We start from the raw sequence: 24,291 nt of genomic DNA, 5'->3' as shown, positions 1-24,291 counted from the left end.
GAGACATTATCTCCAGAGTTACTATTTATACATTTTAATTTGCACCCATCCAACATTTTAACTGTTCTGACGTGGATTCCAAGATTTTTGTTTGCTAGAAGTAGTTCCCTGGCACAACTGCGAAGATCCTCAGGGAATTACAGTGCAGAGATTTGCAAATGGTCGGACACTTGCTCAGGCGTACTCTACAGGGTAGCACAGACAGACTTGCCCAATGTTTGAATGATGTGTATAGAAAGACAGTATATTTAATGTTAGTGATGGCACTTGAACCTTTTTACTCCTTGCAGTTGCAAATGTTTTTTGTAGTGTTGGAGTGCTGGCCTTTTCAGATTTAAAACCTCTTTGAATGAGAAACTTTCTTCTCTCAGAAAGTTTCAATTATTACGATGAATGCTTCAGAGCCGCGAGTTGTGAAAATGGCTTTTTTACTATATTAAAAGGAAAAATTTCTAAAATATGACTGTGTGCAGTCTAAAGACTATTTGAAAAAATTGCAAAATGCAGTCTCAGGGGATTTTTGTTTTATTTTCCTCCTTACAATTTTTTTTTTTTTGCTTTTAATGCAGATTCCTTTAGCTGACTAAGAACAGTAAAATGAAGGAGATGAAACCTTTAACCCTGCAGTCCCTTGTTCCAGCAAAACTCATTCATCAGTGGCCTTTTAGGAGTCCATAGCTCCTTGACTTCCCTAAGGAATGCCCAACCTGTAGCTTCCAGTTCATATATATTCATATAGTTTAGTCTACCCTGTGGGCCATTCCCAGTTCCTGCATTCCAGATGGCTGTTTAGGTTTACTGTGGACAATAATTCTAATCGAGTGACAGTGGGAGGGCCATGCTTTACTGCCATTAGGAGAAGCAATGCTTGGGCAGATTGGGTACCGACTGTTGTTGGGTCTTAGATGGGACCTCTAATACGAGCAGGAGATGAATAGGATTTAGAGCTATGGGTAGCGTTAGAAGACAGACTATGCCGTGAAGACTGAAACCTAGCTTTGTCAGACAGAATAATGTTAGAGATCCTTCATAAGAGGGATTAGTCAACTAAAAGGAAGTCTTACTGAGTTTAGTCTGAAATTGTTCTTTACATTTGATTTACCTGTAAAAATTTTTTTTTAGTCATGTTCATAAAAACTAAATTTACAGCATAAATTTTTTCTCTGTCTTGCCATTAAGTTTGTAAGAAGCAAGATAAATCAAGGCAAAATCAACAGATGTAGGTGCTCTATGGAAGAAGCAGATCCAAACAAAGGCATATTTGCCAAGGTGCGCCTCTAGGACCTGTACTGTGGGAAAGGATTTCTTGCCAGTCTGTGAAAACCAGTGTACTAGCAGATGGTGACCTTTGGGAAGTAGTTGTGTGTGCTGGGCACAGAAGGAGCAGATGGCTCTGAGTAAACCTCAAACACAACATACTGAAACAAATTCATAAATATTCAGGGTGTGGTAAAGACTGTAGGTCTGTGAACATTTCTCTCAGGGCGAATCTGGTGTGAGGGGTCCTGTCCTCTCATTCTACCCTACTTACTCCTTCCTTGCTGGACGTCAGGCATGATGATGCCACAGTCTGGGGCTATGCAGTGTGTCAGAGTAAGAAAAGGGGATATTTGGAAGCAGATTATTGGCATAGCTACCTGGTCTGTACAGGGAAGTGGAGAAGGCACTGTACAGGAAACCAGCTTTGACATTGCCTTAGCTTTTCGGGATTTGATATTCGCTTTGTAGTGGCTAAGTAACTTTTTGAGGTAGAGATGGAATGAAGAGTGTTTCTGAGGTTGGCATTATTCACAGCTCTCCAGTGATGATAAGAGTGTGAGGATCCACCATGTTGAATTCTTGCTCTGCCTTTTTTTGTTTGGTGTTTTTGGACTCCAGTGTTGTTTGCTCAACTGATACATGCTTCTGTTACTGCAAATGAGTCTGGACTAAGGGTAGGTGCCAACAAACCCAAGAGAATAATCAATCTTTTAGGCTCCATTTATATTTTCAGTGTATTTTTCCCAGGAAAAATTAATCTTGTTTTGCTAATAGGTGGCTTTGCTGCCAAGTACCAAGTATACCTGCAAAAAAAAAAAAAAAAAAAGCAGCATTTTCTCCAGCATAAGGTTTTATGTACAGAGTAAGATGGACCCTCTGTCCTTGGCTGCTTCATGCTGACCTCGTGAATGGATTTACACAATCCTGTCTTTGGGCCTCTCAAAGATATCTTGCTGATGTCATGAATCTGAGAAGTTTGATTTGTTAAAGATCTGTTGGATCACTTAGTCCTTTCACTGTGGGTCTGTGCAGAATTACTTCTCATGAAGTATTTTCACTTAAAACCTTTTCATTTATGGTGATTTATTACTGTTTTATTTCTAATGTTTATGCCACACATTGTTTTTCAAAGGATCAATTTTTCAAGGCAGTCACCACTGAGAGTGCTCTGCATTTGTGAGACTGCACTGAATTTTGGAGCCAAGAGGGAGGCATTACGAACCACTGGCTGGGATTTTGGTGATGCGTTGCTAAAAAGCATCTTTGTAGGAAATGACCGCATTTATGATTCAGTCATTAGGGGTTATAGACATTTCCGTTTCAAGACTAAATTTCAAGGGTTTCAGTTTGTCATGGGTTGACCTTGGCTGGCTGCCAGGTGCCCACCAAGCCGCTCTCTCACTCGCCCTCCTCAGCAGGGCAGAGGGAGAAAATACAGTAAAAAAACCCTCATGGGTCAAGTTTAGTGGGAAAAAAGCAAAGGCCGCGCATGGAAGCAAAGCAAAAAAAGAGATTTATTCTCTACTTCCCATCAGCAGGCAATGTCCAGCCACTTCCTGGGCCTCAGTACACATAGTGGTTGCTTCAGACGACAAATGCCTTAATAACGAATGCCCCTCTCCTCCTTAGCTTTTATTGCTAAGTATGATGTTTTATGATATGGAATATCCCTTTGGTCAGCTTGAGTCAGCTGTCCTGGCTGTGTCACCTCCCAACCCCTCACCCACTCCCAGCCTACTGGCCTTTGGGTGGGGTTGGGGAGACATCCTTGATGCTGTGCAAGCACTGCTCAGCAATAGTCAAAACATTGGTGTGTTTTCAACACTGTTCTAGCTACAAATACAAAGCACAGCACTATATGGGCTGCTATGAGGAAAGTTAACTCCATCCCAGCCAGACCTGGTACACAGTTAAGTCATTCATTACAGTGATATTTACAGCTCCTATACAGAATATTCTTTTCTACTGTAAATTTGTTTAAAGCAATTAAATTGCGTTTTAATCCTTGATTTTGTAGTAACTAAAAGTCTTCTGGGAAAGAAAAACTTGAATTTTTAAATTATCTAAAATTGGAGGTCAGTCAGCAGTTGTTTTCTCCCCTCTTCATTCATATGCATTCTTGATACTGAATAGGATTTTTTTTTGATCCAAGTTCTGAATGACTGATGGCATCTTGACATTTTCTGGAAACTGAGGGGTTTTGTTCTTTTGAACTTATAATAACTACTGGTTTTAGTGGGCCACAATTCACTGAGCTGTGGTCTTCATGAAACATTACATTTCTTTGTGATTTTTATAACTTAAAACTACATTTTCAAGTTAGATAGCAAAATCCAATAATGCATATATTAACTCTGCTAATATCTTAAATAATTTATTTTTTTTAGGATTTCAGAGTAGTTGCTCTGAAGGATATAGTTAACCTTAACTCCTGTGAAGTGATTTATTATATGAGCCCTTTTTATCTGACTGAAGGATTAAAATAATGTGAAGTTAAAACTATCTAGTTCCTTCCCTCTCTTCTTCTTCTGTTCCTTTGTAAGATGGATAAAGGTCATTTGAAATTAATGGCTGGTACATTTGGAACTAATAACAGGAAATGCTCTTTCTAACAATAGGTATTCTCTCTTGTAGGCAGGGCTGAGCCCATTTCTCATTATAAGGTATGTTCACTTGCTCATAATTCTGGTAAACTTTAAGCAGTAAGGCTGAACATTTCCATGTCAGCTGTCTGCCTCAGGCCAAATTTGGAATTTTTATGCAAAATACTCAGCTGTTTCCAAGGCTGAGACTAGGACAAACTTTTATTCCCTTATTTGAAATTCTTGATGCTTTTTTTTTTGATGTTGAACAGCTCTGTTGTCTTAGCATTTAGGGCTGAGGAGTTGAAGCTTGCTGAGATGGAAGAAAGTCTTTTGTGTTAGGCACGTGTCCTTGGCTGTGGAATTCTGTCCAAATTTGGTAAAGTTTTGTATGACTTCAACTAAAGAAAGTTTACATATACTCATAAGACCTCTTTCTTAGCACCAGACAGTCCTGGAATATTATGTGCACCCAGTATGTTCAAGGAAGCCTCTGAGAGTCAGTGGGAAGATGAAGAACCATTTGGTAGAATTAAAGGGAGATAATAGGCAGTGGAAAAAGCGTATTTGAGAAAGGTATCTGAAGTGCCTTGGGATTTAGCAAGAAGCCATGGAGAGAGAGACTAGACTAGTTTGGAAACTCAGAGGGAGACAAAGTGATACCTGATAATGGTGGTCAAATGGAAGGAAAGGTGCAGAGGGGTTGAACGTGGGGGAGATGAACAGAAAGGCATGGGCCACCAGCCCATGCTTTCCTCAAAAGCCTGAGTGGAAGCTGTTTCCTTAGTCTCAGGGTGGTGTGAAAAGAATGTACTTGTGTGAAGTCTACAGTCATTTGCGTATGAATTTCAGCTAGCTCTAAAGGTGGAACACAGGAAAAACGGTAGTTTGTTGCTGTGGTCATTTACTGCAGTCTCAAGGATTTGTATGATGGGCCTATGCGTGACCTATATACAATGATAACTATATACACTAAAACTGCATTTAAAGAAAAAAACAAAGGTTATGAACATACACATCGAGGATTAGGATAGGCAGGACAAACTGTATTCTATAGCCTTGTGAAACTTTACTTTTGTGATCTAGGGGTATTTTTTCCTGTGTATCACCATCATAACATGAAGTGCTTGCTGGTGAAATAAGCCTAAGCCAACCTTGAACTAAAAGTTTGGTGCATAAGCTGGATTTTTTTCTGGTTATCAGTTGTGTAAAGGAGAATACTGCTTTTTGTACTACTGCTCTCCCATGTGTTGCAAAATCTGCATGTGTGTAGTGAATAAAGCAGGGGACATAGGAAGTAAAAGGAAGTTGTTATGGATAAGGTAACTGAGTCCATCCGTGGAGACATGGGTCCCAGCTCTGTCTTTGCTACAGAGTTTTGTCTGTTGCTCAACAGTGACTTAAGATTTTGCAGATTTCAGGTTGTTTCTTTATGTTGAAATTGAGATCCCCAAGACTGATTTGCAGGAGTACTGGGTATTTATACAAGTAACTTAAGTCCGTAATTTGAACATATTCAAGTGTTAGGAATCTGAGAGCGAACACCCTGAGACCCCTGTATGTTTTTGGAAATGAAGCTTTTTCACCTCAGTTTGCAGGTTGTCCTAGAAGTGTGGCTAATGCCATTCCTACTTTCCAGGGTGCAATAGGAAGATTGATTAATGACTGTGATGAGAGCTATAAAAAAGCTTCTGAGGAAACTAATATCCCTACCTTGAAGGTAGGATTTGAATAGTCTGGTCCGAAAAAGGATACAACCACATATGGACTCACCTCTGCTGTGTACAGAATAAAGCAGGGGGCCTTGTCAAAGGGTAATATATGAGTACCTGATTAAAGACAATATCCTAATGCATATGTGCAAGAGGGACAAATTAAGCTTGTACAGGCAGCCGTTCACTAACTTACGAATGTTTGACTTTGCAATCTTCCTAAATACTCTTTTCATGCAGCATTTTTTTAACATGTAATTTATGTTTCAACCGGGGAAGAGACTGGTAGACTCATCATGAAGAGAGGCTGAAATGTGAAGCTGTGTATTAGAAGACCTCCAGATTTAGTTACAGCTATTTTTTGTGTGAAAATAAGTGCTTACTTGATGCTGTGTTGGCATCTGTAGTTCTGTGGTTACTGCTCTGAGAATAAAATGACCACGGAGAGTGATCTTTCCACAGTTACAGTACCTGCGGAGGTGAGCCCATGGCACCCCCAGAGGAGGCAATTGCTCCGGCACTGGGGAATTTTGTCCGGTTGCTGCCTATCTCTGTTCGTGGATGAAGGCAAGCTTCTCCTTTAAGGGCTGAAAGCCTTTCACAAGTGCTTTATTTACAGTAAAAAAGAATTGCTACATTGCTAGGGGCACATTGTGGGAAATGAAAACAACCCTGTTCTTCTGTATTTTCTATTCTGTAGGTAAAATACAAAAGAGACTTTGAAGAAAGCAAAGGAAGAGGGTTCAGTATTGTGACCGATACGCCGGAGTTACAAAGACTGAAAAGGACTCAGGAACAAATCAGTAATGTATGTGACTGCCACCTAAAGTGATTGTAGATGGCGAAATAGTGTGTCTAAGAAAAGGCGTGTTTGTTGGTGTTTCTGAGGAAGTCTGTGAGAGTGAAGAATCTGATTTTGGTGACCGATTTGTGTATGTCAGATTTTGAAGTGTGTGTAACTTTATACCTCGGACTTGTACAGCACATGGGCAATGTGTGTTCACCTCTCCAGCTTTCAGCAAGTATGCTCAAAGTATTTTCTGTACTAAAATCATTTGACACTTTTTGCTTTTTTAATACATTTACCAGCAAGTAAGAATATTTTTGTAACTTTTTGTTTACATGTAAACTATATAAATTATATAAGATGTAAAGTTTTGTCTTTTTTTAGCAGAGGCTGTCAAAATTAGCATAACTGGCAAGACGGAGTTTCCTAGAAGCAGATAAAATCTTGATACTGAGTTTTAAAAGAAAATACATGCAAGACAATGTTCTGCAAGATGAGAAAGGAATGGCAAATAGCAGAACTTAACCATGTGTTTCATTAGCTTAGAGCTTGAATGCAGAATGCTTTCAGGAGTGGGATTTTTAAAAATGGGACTTTTCCTGACTTATGTTTTCGCTAGGAAAGTTATTTATTTATATTGTATTCCCTTGTAGCATGTTTAACTCACTGCATGATGGAATATTGGGTGATATGTAGTGCAAGTTATGATATGTATGAAATAGGTAAGAACTAGAGGGAGCTAGAAATGATACAGAGTCAATACCATTAGGTTGTCCTGGCTTCCCTCCTGCTCATTCTTCTGCTGTGAGAACTTGTCTCCATAGATTATTTTGTGACTTTTTTTTAAATCATTCCTTGTAGTAATAAAATTATAGCATGGCATCAGAGGCACCCAGTGTAAGTATGATCAGAAGAAAATGATGGAGTTTATTTACTTGAAAGAAAAAACTTTTTTCAGGTTGGGATGTTATTGAAGAAAAAGAGTCACTAAAAATACTAGTTTATCATAGCTATGGAGATGTACCGTTCTTGCTGAAGCATTCACTAGTTAAGATTTTAATGTCCAAAGCTGGTCTTTGAGGTGAAAAATTGGGGCTTATTTCCTGGAGCCTTGACCAGTGGGGAGGACAGTTAATTTAAGAGCTATGCAGATGCTCTTGTGCATAGATAAGATGAGAACAAAAGCTCTTATCTTATGTTAATGCTGGGGCTAACTGAAATTTCTGGTTTGTGAGAGAGAAAGATGTATTCTTCAGAGTGGCAAAAAGCATGGCCATTAAGACTTCCATTTGGGATCTGGGAAACTTCAGTGAGTCCCTGACTTTAATCAGCTGTATTTTTTATTCAGACCAGGAACTTAAATTAGGTCCTCTCATGACCTACATAGCTTCCTCGAGCAAGAGTGATTCTTTTGTGTGGGGTAGTTCTGGAACACATCAAGGAGATGAAACGAGCAATGCTCTGATGAATACTTAATCCCTTGCGTGAGTCTGCTCTGTTAGGTTGAGAGGAGTACCCTACAGCAGGCCTATGGTACTCAGTTTTGGATATTGGCATGCCAAGAAATTTAATTAGATCTCCCATACGCTCAACATCAGAATATAGAATAGTATGACACAGCTCGCTTGCATACTCTTTCTTTCTCTCTTGTTCAAAGCATATTGCATTTTCTGTTGTGGGAAAGGGGGAAAATAAAAACAAGCAAGTAGTTTTGTGAAGTGGGAAAGAGTTTTCTTCCCACCTCTATTTTTGAGTGGGACAAGGGTGTTTCTCTTCTAGCAGGAGATCTTATTGCACAATTTATGATACTGTCTGGCTCCTGAACCAAAGCTATCTACCTGCCTTTTCAGACCCAGAAATATCTTTTTAAATGTGAAAAGTGTTTTTCTTTTTTTTTTTCTTTTTCGGTTTTTTGTCTTGGTGGTTGGATGTACCACTCCTGTCTCTTCATTCCTAACCACCCAGTCTTAACAATATAGATTTGTTCCATCCAGTCTTAACAATACAGAGTTGTTCCATTCAGTCTTAACAATACAGAGTTGTTTTCTTTTCTTGATATATGTAGCTGACAGAGATTCCAAGTCATGGACTCTATTAGAAGGAATTAATCTTGAAGGGTAAAATGGAATTTTAAAATGTGCATGATAAAAGAAGTTGCATTTCATTTACACTTACACTAAAATAATAATTTGATTTATAGCAGTATATCCTAGAAGGATATTTCTACATAGGCCACAACTTGAATCTAATTAGAAAACTCCTGTATTATAGAAATGCATTCCACACAGAGTAGTTTCTGTATTTATCAGATAAACAGCATACATCATGGACTAAGGATCTAATTAAGGTTTCAAGACATTAAAAGGTAAGCACTTTAATAATTCTAAAATAATTTTATTTTTCATATGTAGCAAAATGGAAGAATACTAATATATATATTTGATTTTCAGTTTTGTTTTGATTTCACCTTGAAGTATTAGAAACTTCTCAAAGACCCTATTTGAAACAAAATTGTAACAACTTCATTGAAGGGGTAAGTGAGCACAGTTAAGTGTGTAGCTGTTCTTGATGAAGATAAATAACAAAATAAAACCAATGATAATAGATGTTATTTAGCAGAAATCTTTGTAAAATATTGTCTTTTTGTCCTGGTATTAAGTTTTGCAGCATACATGAATATTAGCACAGTGCTCTGACTTTTTAAAGAATCTCCTATGCTATCAATATAAACCTTGTGAGGAAAAAAGTGGGGGGAGTGGGAGGAGAGTGGGTTGACGGAGGGGGTTGGATTTCGGTTGCTATTTTACCACCAGCAATCCTGCCTCTGAAGACTTAGACCGAACTTGTGGAATTTATTTTGTGGCTTGATGGATGTATTGGGACCAGAATGGAGTTCCTTAGGAAAGAATGAAATTTACCTCAGTGTCTCATGTTTTTTAGTATTAAAAGCCTAATTCTGCAAATGTACAACATGCTTGTTAGAAAGAATCACGAAGCCCCTCTGGGACATTCAGGTTCAGCTGCCCCAAACAACAACTGTTACAGCTTCTTAGCATTGAGTTAGCGTGAAAGGCGTAAACCACACATACTAGCATGCTAGTCTAGATTGATGTAGGGAAGGCTGCATAAACTAAGCTTTTTTTACTGATGAGTTTACAGGATTTTTAGCACCCTTTGCATGGCTGAGCAGGCATTTTAAAATTTAAATAAATTTTATGAATTAGTATGTGTGAAAATGTTTATAAGTATTATAAAATGTCTATATAACTATTATAAAAGTTTATTAGTATTTTTTCAATTATTCCAAATACAAAATTTCCATCACTTCTGCTGCAGATGTCACTGTTTCTTGGCTTTGAATACGTAGTTAATACACACAAAATTTATACTGTTCGCACAGAGAAATGTGTTAATTTTGTTAAAAGACCTTGCAGTGTTTTTTTTCCATCTTGAGCTTTGAGAGGATTTTCAATATGAATGCAAATATTCTCAAAATAAAAAAAAACCCACGTATTTTTATAGGTGATTTTGCCAATAAGCTAACTGTAAACTGATTTTACAAGGAAAAAGTGAAGGTGGCAAAAGGAACAGAATAATTAAAGAAGATGACAAAAGCCTATTTATTGATCTATCATGACACATGGCTAAATGAAGAAGTGGGAACTCAATCTAATGATATTTCCTTTGGGGAAATGGAACACTTTCAGCAGTTTGCAGCAATGAGCTGCAGCTTACTGCCACTGCACTTTTATGTCTAGATATATGGCTTGAAGCATGTTTTATCCTATGTGAAATAAGTTTCTTTTTCTTAAATCTGGTCCTGGTAAATGTCTGCAAAGTATAAAGCAAAACAGGTGTCCATACAAATTGATGGAGTGAGAAGCTTTCATTAAGATAAAGGCCAGTGCTTGGATAATAGAGGTTGCTGGCTTGGTTGTATGGCTGGAAGGGTGCATGGAAGCTTTCACAGTGGTTGCCCTCATTACATTGAGAGACCGTGTAAGCATTCTCACTTCCACATTCATGCTGTTATGAACTTAAGTCATGTGGGAGCAAGAAACAGCGCACATCTGTGCCCTTCTTCCCTTTGAGAGCTAGCAAAATGGAGTCATGCAGTTCATGTATGTGTATGTGACTCATTTTCCAGGAGGTTTGGATTGTATATGAAATGAAAACTATACCTTAAGGTAGAAAAGGAAAATAAGAAAACAGATTAAATCTGCTTTACAAAGCACATTTCCAAGGTATGCTATTTTGGTGAAGACCTTAAGTTAGGAAGGACAGTAGAGTTAGTAAAGAGAAGATCACTGAATCACCCCTGGGGAATGAGGGTGTCTCCCCCATATACTGGGAGTTGAACTCCTCACTGAAGTTAGTGAAGCCTGTATTGGATTCAGAGAGAGCATGAAAATCTTGTAACATTTTCAAAAGCAGTGTATGTGGATTTGAATGAGAAAGGCTATGTCTTCATTGTCTTTAATGAAATATGGTGCATGTTTTTTTTTAAGTATCAAGGGTCACATTCTACCTCCAATTAAGTTTCTACAGCTTCAGGGGAAGCAGCGGAGGACAGGATTTCCCCCATAATTTGAGTCAACTAAACACCTGTTTTCTGGAGAAAGACACAAATGATAAGGAATTGGGTACTACCTCAGATGTGACATAAATATGTCTTCATGTAGCAACTAAAGGAGGAAATAAACAACATTGCTACTGTACTTGTGCACATCTGCCCATCTGAAATTAGAAACTGTTCCTAACAGACATTGAGCCATGGCTCCGTATTTGGAAGCTATTGGCACAGTTGTTCAACCTGTTTACTTACTCAAACATAAAATGGTTTCTTAAATTGCCAAAACAGATTGCAGAGAAAATTGGCGGGAGAAGATGTTAAAAACAAGGCCCAGAGCTCCATTTGTAGGATTCACAGCGTACAACCTGCGGATACTCATCTCGAAGAGCTTTTTTCCCTCCATTGAATTCAAGTGAAGGAGAAGAATAGCATGAAAGGGAACAAGAAAAATTGACAGCACCATCAATGTCTACATTTCACAAAACCAACCATGGCACATCAATGAAGAGACTGGGTAAGCATGTTAAATTGTATACGAAAAGAGCTTATCTTGTTCTAGGCAACGCTGGGATTTTCACTGTTTCTGAAGTGATTCACACTTTATCAGACTGTCTTTATATTCCTAAGCATGATTTTGTTGTTGTTGTTGTTTCATTTGGAAAATATGCATTTAATCATATATGACAACTGTGTCTACTAACATAGACAGAATAGCACTTGCTGATCGGTGTAGGAAGTGCTGCGTGCCTGTAGCAGGTGTGTAAGGCTCAGTGTGCCACGGTACCGATTGCCTTCTGCTCCCGTTGGTTCCTCTGACAGCTTAACATGAACTGCAACTCCAAGAGCTACTCATTATTTGGTATGCTATAGGCTTAATTCCACACAACCGCATTTCAAATATGCTGCATATTACTCATGTGATTAAGCATCTACCAGTTGTGTTCAACAGCATTTTTTTCTGGCTGGAAGCTAGGAGGTTGAATACGTCATTCCTATTGCTAATACAAGTGTATCTCTGCAAGAAGGTGGAGTTCCTACTGTGCTCCTGTGCAGTGAACACACATGACTAGAGTCGTGTCCAACCTTGTCCCTTTTCTGGATTTATCTTCTAATCTTGCTTTGTATAGATACATACAAATGGAAATTCTGGGAAGCCCCAGGTCCTTTGGCTTTCTAATATTTCTGTGTTGAAGTTTTTTGACTTCTCATTTTGAGTAAGCAGAGATGATTGTGCCTTCAAATGTAGAGTCCTATTAAATGCTTTAGAAATGACTTAGCAAAAGAATCACATCAATTTTCAATGACTGTATTTTTTGCAGATTTTTATATAGCTTTCATATACTGTACAACTTTCAGAAATTTGTAAAATGACTGAACATATGCTTAAATGATGAGTCTAAGGAAATGTATAATATTTTAGATAGAACTTGTGCTAAGTGAGCAACTGGAAACCTTTGAGAATGCATTTCAAACCTCAATGTGTATTCTACTTAAAAAAGAAAAATCTTTGTTTAATGATCATTATCAAAGTATTATGCAAAGTTAGAAAAAGACAGTGTTAATTTAGCCCCTATGTATATGAATTCTTTAACTAGACTTTCAGTAAAAAGTCTTAAATTATTTAATGGCATGCTGCTTTGTCCACTTCTTCCTGCTTTGATCCCTGTGTACAACAATAGTCACCAAGCATTCAGCTTTGTAATATTTTCTTTCATTTACTGTTTATTTACTGTACGATATGATATTCCACACACCATAAAATGTTGTAAAAACAACCTGTAACTTCTTTGTGGAGTTTTCCTCAAAGCTTCTTTCTCACTTCTTTAACTGTATTGAATGAAATTGTTTTCAGAGTTGTCTAAGAAATGGGGAGATATTGGAATCCCCTTTTATGTGGTCCTTATTTACATGAAGAAGTAGAGCACAGAGATTAAAGTATTCAAGCTAATCCAGTAAGTAGCACCTAGAGTAAACCATTATCTTTTATGTTAGCCTTCCATTAGAGGTAGAGGGAGGCACAACCTTTGCTAGGCAATTTTACAGCTCTTTGCTGGGGAGGAAAAGATCACTGAGAATCCAGAGCAGTGTGTTTGTGATTCATCGGGTGGCGCTGACTTCTTTTTCTGTCCCCATAACTTTTTCAGATTCTCTTTGCTGGTCTCCTTTTCTTAATCCTTGTGATACACATGACAATAGCTCCCAACATGTGGGAGGAAACAGTATTTTTAGACCCCAGAATGCCAAGTTGAAGGATACTTTTTGGAATGTCAGATACTCATTACAATTATTATGTATGAATCTGTCAGTACAGGTGGAATTGAACAATTTGGTTAACTTCAACTACTGGAAAAGTTCTACTGAGCAGGTGGACTTTCAATTTGCAGCAATGTATAACTCAGTCACATTAGGTCATATTCCATGGGGGTAGTAAAACAGATATCCCTAACATGGTGACATTTTTCACCTGCTGAAGATCAGCTTCCTGGTCCAGATCAGGAAAAACATTAGAGTCTATCAGTGACATTATTAGAAGACTACTTCTTTTGTAACACAGGTGGAAAGATGCATAGCTCTTCACTAGAAAGAACAGAAGCATTTTACCGCTGAGAAACTAGAAAACAAACTCCTGCCCAAGAGAGGCAAGTGCATTTGGAAAAACTGTTAGCATTAAAAATAGGGATTTATAATGGGTGTTAGTGAGTTTGAGCTGTTATATCCCATACTGCCTGTAATAGCATTAGATGTGTAAATTCAGATAGGCATTTGGGTAGGTCCATGGAAACACTAACCCCAAATCTATACTGAAGTTCTGGTAAGCTACTAATGTGTGTGAGAAACACCACGTCAGCAAATTGTATAAAATTGAAGTGCTTGTCTGTCAGACACAAGTCTATTTGGACTTGAATGGCATGTGACTGTGGGACAATTTCTGCTTGGGGAAGGCTCCCTTTCAGCAGCCCCACAGTGAGGATGGGTAAGTGACCTCAAAAGAACCCTCACAAATGTGAAGCTGAAACTGTCCTCAGAGATGTAGGGGGAAATATTTTAGGTTAAGTGGATCTCTGGTAGTCAAAGCAAGCAGATGTGACGCCTACATAGCTGCCTCTTAAACGATCTTATTCCATCTGGCTTTATTTTGTAGGCTTGGTTAGAAAAAACTCTTTTCTATCCTTTTTTGGCAAATATAATATGATCTATATTATTGTGGTTTATTATGTTTTTTCTAGGATTTCAGAAGTATATCTGAAGTATTTCATAAGTATAGAAGAAATTACTGTAACTATTACTTATTTTCTTCTATATTACTGCTTTCGTATGAAATTAGTTGATTACAAAAGTTATAGAGCCTTTATGATGTTAAAATACATCTCAAAGTTTCAAAAAGTTTTCAGTGAAGTTCCACAGGGAATAGTATAGTCTTTCTGATTCTAATTTAAATAAATAAATTTGACAGGATGACTGTAACCTTGCTCACTATATTGACAAAATAAAATGAGTCGTGTGGTGGAAGTAAAACAAGCCATCCAGAAAAATCCCCAAAGGCATGGATTTACTGCATTGTGTAAGTGGGTCAACTCATGCATGAGAAATAAATGCTAATTGTAAACTGGTTGCAAAACTGTAGACTTTAAGTAGAACTGAATCAAATGATAACCTAAATATTTTGATAGAGATGTCCTATCATGCTTCTCTTTAGAAAACAGCAACAAAGCTGAGCATTACAAAGAAATAATTAAAACCTGTATTTGTGATACATTATAACAGTGTCATGGAACTCCAGAATCAAAGGCATTGTATTCATTTATGTCACTGGCACTGGTAAATTTTAAGTCAAACCTGTATTTGGTTAAATCTGTATTTGGTTAAACCTGTATTTGGGTTGATGGGTTGCTTTACATGAGATACACTTTAATTCAGTAAAAAAGCTCTATTTCTCGATGATCAAAATGTTCAATCCAGTCTAGAAAAATACCTCTTGGGCTTTTTATGGTTAAAATAATAATAAAATAATAGAAATATCTACTTAGGAGATACGAAAGAAAAAGATCGAAATTTCTGTCTTACTTGTTTCATCTTCTATTTGTGATATAACATTCATATTGCAAGGCAAGGCTTATATGAAAGGCGTCAGTAATTTAAGAAACTACTACATAATCTTCAAATATGTAACGTAACATTTCATGGACTTCAGTTTTAATCCACAGTAATTACCGTCACTTGTCCACAGATGCATGTGTTACAGGTACAGAAGCGAACCTCTAGGTCAATATGTACTTATTTAAAACTCTGAACGTCCTAATTGGAGACTAAAACAGCTATGTAAATGTGAGCAATAAATTGACAGTTATGCTATTTTCACGTTTTGCTGCAGTGTTGACTGTATTGCACATGCCTCTCTGTATTGTAGTTTATGGAATGAAAAATTCCAAGCTGTAATGAAGACAACTATACAAAGTGTTTTGTGGCAACTGTTGTAAGCACCTATCTGTCATCTGACTAAAGGACTTGAGTCTCTCTTTAAACACTGGTGACTTCAAGACTTAATCGACTTGGAAGGTTTCTGATATTTAAATATATGGCTTTTTCTGTTGTGGTACTAAGCAACTAAATCATGACAAACACCCATCAACTTCTTTTTCGTGTTTCATTTGAATATATTTAGGCAATATCAAAATCACTCATTATTTTTAATGAGTACATATTTTTGAAGCCAGTGTTTTTTACATACAGTAAAAAGAGAATGAAAATAAAAACTCTTCGTAGTAGCTCAACTTGGGAGCTAATTAAAATGAAGCTTTTAGAATGAGAAAAAATTAATTAGCCAAAAAGTTAAGAAGCAGGAGTTAGCACCTCTAGAGATCCTTGAGTAGTTAAATGCTTGCAAGGAAAAGATAATTTCTAATTTCCTTGTTTTCCTATATTGTCCATTACCCGCTTATCATTTCAGCTTTTCGTTCTGTCTTATCTGATACTTTTGTACTGTACATCAGTTGCTAGGGCAGCATCTTAGGCAGTAAACCTCCTGCTGAAGAACAAGATGCTCTGCTTCTTCTAAAGCTAATACCATCTTTAATCTTGATCCCTGAAGATTTGAATGTCTCACCCTTACGATGCTCACAGACTTCATTGACCTTGACAGCAGTGGTATCTGGTCCTCTGTGGCACTCAGTTATTTTTTTTGCATGTTAACACATATGTCTGTGATTTCCTTAGCCTGTCAGTAGATACATTAGTTGTGGCAAAGCCAGCACTGTAGTAAGTGTAATGATTAAAGTTGTTAACCATCCTAACACAAGAGGGGAAGTAGCAAAAGTTTGCATGTAATGTTTCTGCTTCTGTCTACAAAGATCTTGGAGGATAAGAGTTTACTTTTCCAAAAAGCAGATTAGAGTGACACATGCATTGCTTTCTAACCCTTTCTGCTCTCAGTATTATTCAAATAATGATTTAGTTACAGAAATGTTCATGTACTTTTTTGAAAGGTTCTTTCTCTGGCTCACACCAACATAGTCTCACTGTTAGCAACCACAATATTTTAATGGAAAACTGAAGTTTTTTTTTTTTTTCAGATCTGCCTTGAGTTAATTTCTTTCTCTCTTGTCTTTTCTCAGTTGATAATTAGTGAGCCTGTTCAGTCCCCCAGAAAGATGCGGTATAAAGGGGCAGATGCTGAATATTTCACTAAGCAAGCCACAGGCAGCAAATAGAGGGAGTCTGAACCTCAGTCCCTGTAGTGACGAAATACTGGACTTTGGGAAAGTCTAGTCTGAGGAGAATGTCATTTGAGAGGTGGTTGTTTTGAACTTCAAGGCTGGTTGTTTTCAGCCTTTCTGAGCTTCATTCCTGCTGCGTCCCTGCTTTATATTGGCTTCCCCCTTTCTTCACCAGGGAATGATGGTGTAAAGTGAACCCCTACCCAGTTTGGCCAGTCCAGCCCTTTTCCAGCCTTAAGAGGAGAAATAGACTCCAGAGTGTGTGACTTATGTTGCCGGGGTTAACTGATTTTTATAGGGTTTGGCATAAGAGGGTAGCTGTTCCCAGTTTCCAGAATAGTGAGTGGGTAAGCAGCTGGAGGATAGTGTGGCTGGTGTGGGTATTGGCACAGGAGAATTGGTCTTTGGGGGAAAAAAGGAGGATTGGCTGACGAGGAAGCTGTGGCAAGACCCAGAGTCTGCATCAGGGCAAGGTCTGGGTGTCTTCAGGCTGTGCGTCAGCGTACCGATACTGAGCAAGGATCCTGCTCCCTCCTCTTCTCAGCTAGTGGGACAAAGGCACTTTGTCACCTTTTATCTTGAATGTTATTGGCTACCATTTTGTTGCAGAGCTGGAGCCACTCAGTAGTGCTGCTCCCTCAGGCACCACTGATGGGAAACGAAGGATTCAGAGGATCTGGGAAGGTGCCTTCATCTCATCTCTCATGTTTTCTTGCCTGCTCAGCAGGGAGACCTGCTCTGGTGTGGGCTGGGCTGCCCTTGGCTGCAGTGTTGTGAGCACAAGGGAAATGGCCAAAGGTTTTCTTTGCCTGTGCCAGGAGAGCTGTAGATATGACCAGGGCAAGGGCAGCAGGAGTGGAATGAGGTCACTTGTTTGGCATTGCCTTTTGTTTAGCATTCCTTTCTGTGCAGTGCGTGTTTCTGGCTCAGATAATAGCTGGCACGCTGCCTTGAATTGAGAAGTTCAGTTAGCAGTCAGGTTCCTTTTCAACAGAAATGGACTGGATGAAAGGCTCAGAAAAGCTTGGTGGTGATAGAAAATTAAGCAGCATTATCAATGAAGGTGATGACAAAAAGTTACAGAAGGCTCTGACAGTATTGAGGGATTGGAGATTAAATGATCAGCCTATATTGAAAATGGGTAGAAAAGATACTGAGAAGACACAAATGAGGATTGAGCTTTCAGTATGAAAAAAAAGATCAAGTGGAATAAGTCTGTAAAGTAACAGGTAGCATAGAGCTGGAAAAGTGAATGTGATTACGTGCTGTTTCTTAAAGGCAAGAACTAGGAGCAGGAAGTATAGTTGTCAGGCATCATACTTAAAAGAAAAATGTGGCATATAATCAAACTGTGAAACTCATTAATATAGGAGACAGTGAAGTCTAGAGGTATAAAATATATTAAAAGAGGGATTAGAGAAGCTTCTGAAAGTTAAATCCATCAGGAAATATTAACTGTTGTGACCCAAATCCAGTGACAGGGTCAGGAAGGCTCTGGTATGCTGATAGCAGGAAACTGGAAGGATCTTAGCAAGGGGAAGACTGTGTTTCATAGGTACCTTCCCTGAGCATGCATTATTGAGCAGTGACAGAGCCATGACGGTGTCATCAAGGAGACCAATGAGTCCATCAGTGAGCTTAGTACCTTGTGCCGTTTGTAGCCACAGCTGTGGCTCAGCCCTACCAAGCAGTGACCAACCCATTGCTTCCTTGGTTATACATAGCTGGGTTGAATTTACAGAGTTAGAGTTAAAAAGGATTATTAATTATGTACCTGACCGTAGACCCTCTCTGGTATCAACAGGCTTCGTTCATGACATCTAATTGTCTTCCTGGCCTTTCTGTTACAAACCAGAAAGCCTTTCTGAGCCTTGAATGGCAAATTTTTGAAGAGGTGGCTGAGGTGCAAAGGTAACTGGGATATGACAGATATTCCTTACGTACATGCAAGTGTTCTTGCATGGCCATGGCAATTGACAGAGCAGCTGTTAGTCAAGAGTAAGATGGTTATGGCCCCACTAGCATTTTAGTGGTTTTCAAGTGAATCTGCTGATCTTCCTACCACACTTTCCTTGGCATTGCAGGACTTTCTTGGAGCATACAAAGTAGATTCATTCCAGATGAAACTAAACTGAATGATGCACTCCAACCACCAAAGTGTATCCAGTCCATTGGACCAGAGTAGAGCTAGACCATAGCTACTCCCCCCTGCTGTAAAATATGGACTTAATGTCCTCAGAACTGTTTCATTGTAGAGATCTGCTCCTATTGTGCTGCAGTATTGCTTGTGTTATCCTGCTGAGGAACCAGTTGTCACTTCGAAATTGCATTTCTGTGGGACCAGAGAGTGTTACTAACTACAACTACAGGCTTTAAAATTCAGAAAGTGGAAGAGTGGAAATAGTGGGTGCTGAAAATCAGATTGTTGCATGACCTCTGTTTGCCCTGTCAAGGGGTCACTGAGACTTGTCTGGTGTGTGCAGTAAACTTGTAATTTATGTTTGTGGAGGATGTCAGGAGGAAGATTCATGTCTGGATGTGCAGGTGCTCCATTAGGACTTAGAAAGACATGGATTGATTAGGTGGTTATTGCCACATGCAAAATTAGCCTGGTCAGAGACCCCTGACAGGGAAGCTTGGTGCATAACCAGTGAGCCAGGCTGCAACTGATAGAGCCTCAAAATGTTAACAGTAGATAACTAAGATAACTTTGGGAGCTATCGCATCTGATATACTGGGTCTGAACTTCTGGGGATGACATACTGCATCTGTCAGATGTGGGAACTGATTTCTGCCGTGATTTTTGAGTCTTGATCAGCAAAAGATAGGCACACAGTCCTTCTGTGTGTGTGTGTGTGTATATGTATGTGTGATGCAGGAGGGAAGGCAGGTAGCCAGAAATCTAGCCGTGCTGGTTGCTGTTGCTTTGGGAGCAGTGTATAAATCTATGCCAGATGTATAAACGAGACTTGGGAATTGAGTATATCCCACAGGTATAAATGAGACTTAGGATATAGCTGGTAGGCTTGTGTCTGTAGGAAAAGATATTCCTATGGTCCAGAACAGCTTGAGGAACTTGGGCAATCCAAGGAAATCCACTCCATGTTAGCAATTTGTTTATATTTTGCAACATGACCTTTTCTCACACCAGCTCCAAATAAAATGAGAGGGTTGAGAGCTGAGGCACACAGTCCTTCTCTGTTAAACTAATAAAGCTGGCTGTTAAAATGTGTCCTGTGGATCTGCCATTCATTCACCTGCGTATCCTGCTCAGCGTTTGGTTTCTGTTCTGAGATGTGTACTGCACAGAAATGGGGCCATTTGCTCAGTCCTATTTCTTAATGGTTTTCAAGGACTGGCTGGACAGAAGAGGGAGGTTTCAGGAAGCGTTTCCTGTTGAATGAGCACTTTGACTCACTCCAGTTAGGAACATTGCGTTGTAAGGGCCACTGAGTCAGGTCCTCAGCTGTCATCAGCACTTCCTCACAGAAATCTCGTCATGCATATTTTGAGCCTGATCTTGAAAGCCTTGAGATTTTTGGCCTTCGGTGTCTCACCACGTGTTACCTTAGGTGTTTCTTGTTTGTTAGACAATTTCTCTTAGACACGATTGAATACATGGATCAACCATTGCTGGTTTGTGCTAAGACAGGGCAATACAGCTCGTTACACCTGGATTTGGGAGGTCTGCTCTTTATTCCTAACCTTGCTGATGGCATTCTTTGTTGTCTCTGGCAAGCTACATCACTTCTGTTTCCCTTTCTACAAAATGGGGATAATAGTGCTGAGGGCCTTTGGAAAACTGTTTAAAGTTATAATGAAAATGATAGAACAGCTGAAGTATATGGCTGTTGGTTGTTGTTACTTACGTGTGCAAATTTTGTTAGTGGTAACTTGGGAACATAGGAAACAGTGCAAGAGAGTATGTCTTGAGTCGTCAGCTGTAGTCCTCTCTATTGCTGACAAGCATATCATACAAACTTCTCAAAAAACATGTCAAACTCTGTATTAATCTAATCAGGGCTTTAACCCATTCTTTTTGCAGATTGTTCCATAACTTCATCTGCTGGAGGTTAAAAGCCTCATCCAATTTCCACAATAAATTTCTTCATGGCAGGGCTATGTCTATTTGTGTGTGAGCATTGTCTTTTTGTTTGCATGGCACTTACCTCCGTTACATGTTTAGAGAGAGGTGTCATTCTCAGACTTTTGTTATATGATGCTGAACAAGTAGTTGTCATGTGCCTGTGCAAAAGTCTCACTATTCCACAAAATCCTGCCTCTGCCTGTTCTGATGGGAACTCACTTCTTTTGAGTACAGAGGATGAGAGTGTTTTTCATGCTATTGTAAGTGATATTTTAAAAATACCTTGCCTGATTAATTTCAAGATTATATTTGCTTTTCTTCAGGGCCATTTTGGTGGCCTGCAGTCACTGTGTGATTGATTCAGATATGCAAGTACACCTCTTTCCAACTATCAAACTTGTAACTTGCAGCAGAAATTCTCTGAAGAGCATATTTTTGCATTAAGTAATATTGAATTCCATCCTATTACTCCAGAGCTCAAACCTGATCAGTTTTTCATAGAGAATCTTCTTTACAGCCATACCTCGTTAATAAAATTATTTAATAAAATTAATCCCAATAAGGCCCTTAAGATAGTTCCTCTTGGGAATCTTTCAGCCTTTTAGCATCATTCTGCTATCAGCTCAGCTTGTTGAATTAATTGTGCAATCAGCTGATCTCTTGCCTGTCTCTGAATTTACAATTCTTAGATCAGTCTCCATATTTTCTAACTTAATACATAAACCTTATTCTTTTGTACTTCTTCTCTGTGGTTGCCGTGCCTGATTTGATAGATTCTTAATAGTCCTTATTATGAGATTTGTGATTTCAGAGTGCCAGGGATTTATTCACTACTCTTGGTTAGTTATTTCCAGATTCTTTCAATTTGGGCATATAAAAATCTGCATTTTAATTCTGTTTCCTGTTTGATAATTTCCTTTGCCAACTCCATTAGCTATCTTTTTTTTAGCTATCTTTTTTTTTAATTATTTGTTCCCCCCCCAGTATCATCATTCTTACTGAAAACTGATGAAGAATATAGTTTTAGTTGACTGAATTCTTTCTGTCTTCTGTCTGAAAAACAGCTGCTTTTTTTTTGTATTTTCTTTTTATGTGCATAATTAGGGGAGTTTTAATTTCTTGTTTTCATATACTTACAAAGTCTAACTCTCTTTTGTAATGCTAACCTTGTCCCTTCACTTTCTAGTCTCCAAGATGCATTTTTTCTTTTCTTTCTTTTTTTTTTCTTCGTCTCATTTGTTATTCCTAATATCTTTTTTGAAATGGATATTTATGACGTTGGATACGGAGGCTTTCTTTTGAGATTTTTACTTTACTTTGGATGGAGGTTCTAGAAAAAAATATTTTTAGTGGCTGAAAAGAAATTCTGAAGCTCTTCTAAATTCAGGTCAATAGGCTTATCCTTTCAGCTGATTTTACTATCCAGTTTGCTTAAGTTCTCATACTGTATTCCTTTGGAAATGGAAGCAAATGCAACAGGAATATGCTTTTGCTTTTCCTTCCAATTAATTTAATCTGGACATACTGGTAATTATTCAGTACTTTGTTACTTTCTTGACCACCTCTTCTTTCTCAAAATTGTCCTAAACTAAGCCAAAAGAGTTTTTTCTCTTTGCAATGTGAAGAAAATGTTACATCTAAAATCTTTCTACCACTTTTACTATCTTTAGTATTATTAGCATTTGTTCTCTAGGCTGTATTTTGATAATTAAAGTTCCCTTTTAGGATTCCATTCTTAGACCCGCATACCTCCAGTAATAGGAAAGGTATTTCATAAATGCAATGGTCTAATCTTGCCAGTTTGTGGTCTTTGAATTTTATTCCTGAAAGCTAATCAACGTCTGCTTTCCCAAGTAACAAGTAGAAGTAATTTGCCGGGGTATTGATATATAACAGTGCTTAACAATTATGTGAGAATGTCTGTGTAAAGTTATAGATGGGCTAGCAGAGTTGGAAGCTCAGTGGAACTAATTTCTGTGATAAAAGTCTTTACATTTGGCTGTAGCTTCAATGTATTCCACCTTTGTGAAATTTTCTTCACTCTCATCTTTCCACTCTGCTCAATACCAATGTGACTGATGGGTCTTTTAAATAGTGGGCTTTTCATTTCTCTCTCTAGCAGCCCTGTTCCCACCAACTTTTCTACCAGCACCACTGGATCAGAACAAACTTCTCCATCATTGCCTTTTGCAAAAGAAATGGGCAGTTTTTAGCCCTTTTTATTGGCTTACTTCCATTGCTGTCTCTTAGCGTGCTCATGCAGCACAGCTTACTAAGAAATCCTTCTGTCTCTTCCTGTTGTTATCCTTTCTTACCCTACCTTTCATCATCCTTGGTTGCCTGCCTTCGTAACAGACAACAGAAGAAATGCTGAGTTAACCCAACCAACTGCTGGTGAGGAAATCTGTAAAGCAAGTATGGCGAAGGGGCAGAAAGCAAAATATTAAATACTAGTGCATTTTGCTTCAGCCAGTGCTAAATTCCACAGGAAACAATGGACGGATTTTGAAATCCTCATAACCATGGAGTCCATAATGCGCTGACAGAGATTAACCAGTAATTCACAATTTTTGCAGGGTCTCTGCACACTCAGGCTTCATTTTTAAACAGTTTTTCAGGTTCCCAGAAAAGTTAAAAAAATCTTTTACTTGTTTTTGTTTTCAGATTAAACCTGTGATTTTCGGAGAACAGTTCACGGGCAAGAAGTGAACTCTAGGAGATTCCAGGGTTTGATGTGGAATTTAGGAATGCATAATACTCTATCGTCTATATGTATGGTACATCCACCTGTTTCCAGGAGGCATTTAAAATTGTTACTTGGACCCATAAAGTCCTAAATATCTTGGGAGCTACCACCTCCTTCACAGGTTTATAATATTAGTTTGAGCAAGAGATCGCTTACTCCAGAGTTGTGCTAGAAAACTTCTGTCAGGTTTTCTTCGGTGGAGTCACAAAAATCACACCTAGGACAGTGGCAAATTATATTTGCAGAGTAGTTCTACACGTTCCCCAAACATAAAATATTATTCAGGCAGAAGTACTTTTCCTGATGTGAGTATATCTACAGTAAGGGTTTTGCTGGAATTAAATTGCTGTAAAATGTCATAATTAACATTTTTAGATTAAGACGACACACAGATAATATTGTTCTTTGTTTAGAAGGAAGAGTATCCAGCCAGGCCACTTCACTTTCACTTCTCTATTTCTGGTTCAAATTTCTGGAATTTAGGCATGCTGTAAAACTTGTACTAAGTGGAAACTTGGGGAGCTCAGCTTCTTGTGATCAGAGTATAAATGTGCTGAAATAGGAAAACAGTTTTTCAGGAATGGAAAGAAGGAAAGTTCAGCTATTTGTTGACTCTCTGTTGATTTGTTCTAATTTTCTCTGATTTTGATTGCATTTGTGATGATTCACCAGTGAGCTTAAAGATATTAAAGATACTTTTTCAGAGATGTTTGTGCTAAAAAGATCCAAAGGAGTTCAACAGTATTGTCTCCTTTCCCTTTCTGCAAGGTGGACTTGTAAGGATTTTAAAGTAAGTTAAATGCATACTTTTTTTTTTTTTTTTTAACTTA

General features: G+C 38.3%; 1 protein-coding gene across 3 annotated transcripts in view; it reads left to right on the top strand.

Annotated features, from left to right (window-relative positions):
- Positions 1 to 24,291, top strand: part of NEBL (nebulette) — a 273,965-nt gene that overhangs the window by 122,302 nt on the left and 127,372 nt on the right. For all 3 annotated transcript variants that reach the window (XM_050892028.1, XM_050892027.1, XM_050892026.1), the window contains exon 4: positions 6,255 to 6,362. In XM_050892028.1, the coding sequence (XP_050747985.1) occupies positions 6,255 to 6,362 (108 nt within the window). The remainder of the gene's footprint in view (positions 1 to 6,254; positions 6,363 to 24,291) is intronic.

This window comes from Gymnogyps californianus, chromosome 2 (assembly GCF_018139145.2).
Source record: "Gymnogyps californianus isolate 813 chromosome 2, ASM1813914v2, whole genome shotgun sequence".
NCBI classification, from domain to species: Eukaryota; Metazoa; Chordata; class Aves; order Accipitriformes; family Cathartidae; genus Gymnogyps; species Gymnogyps californianus.
The sequence above is the reverse complement of the archived record's forward strand: the minus strand, read 5'-3'. Positions and strand labels throughout refer to the sequence as shown.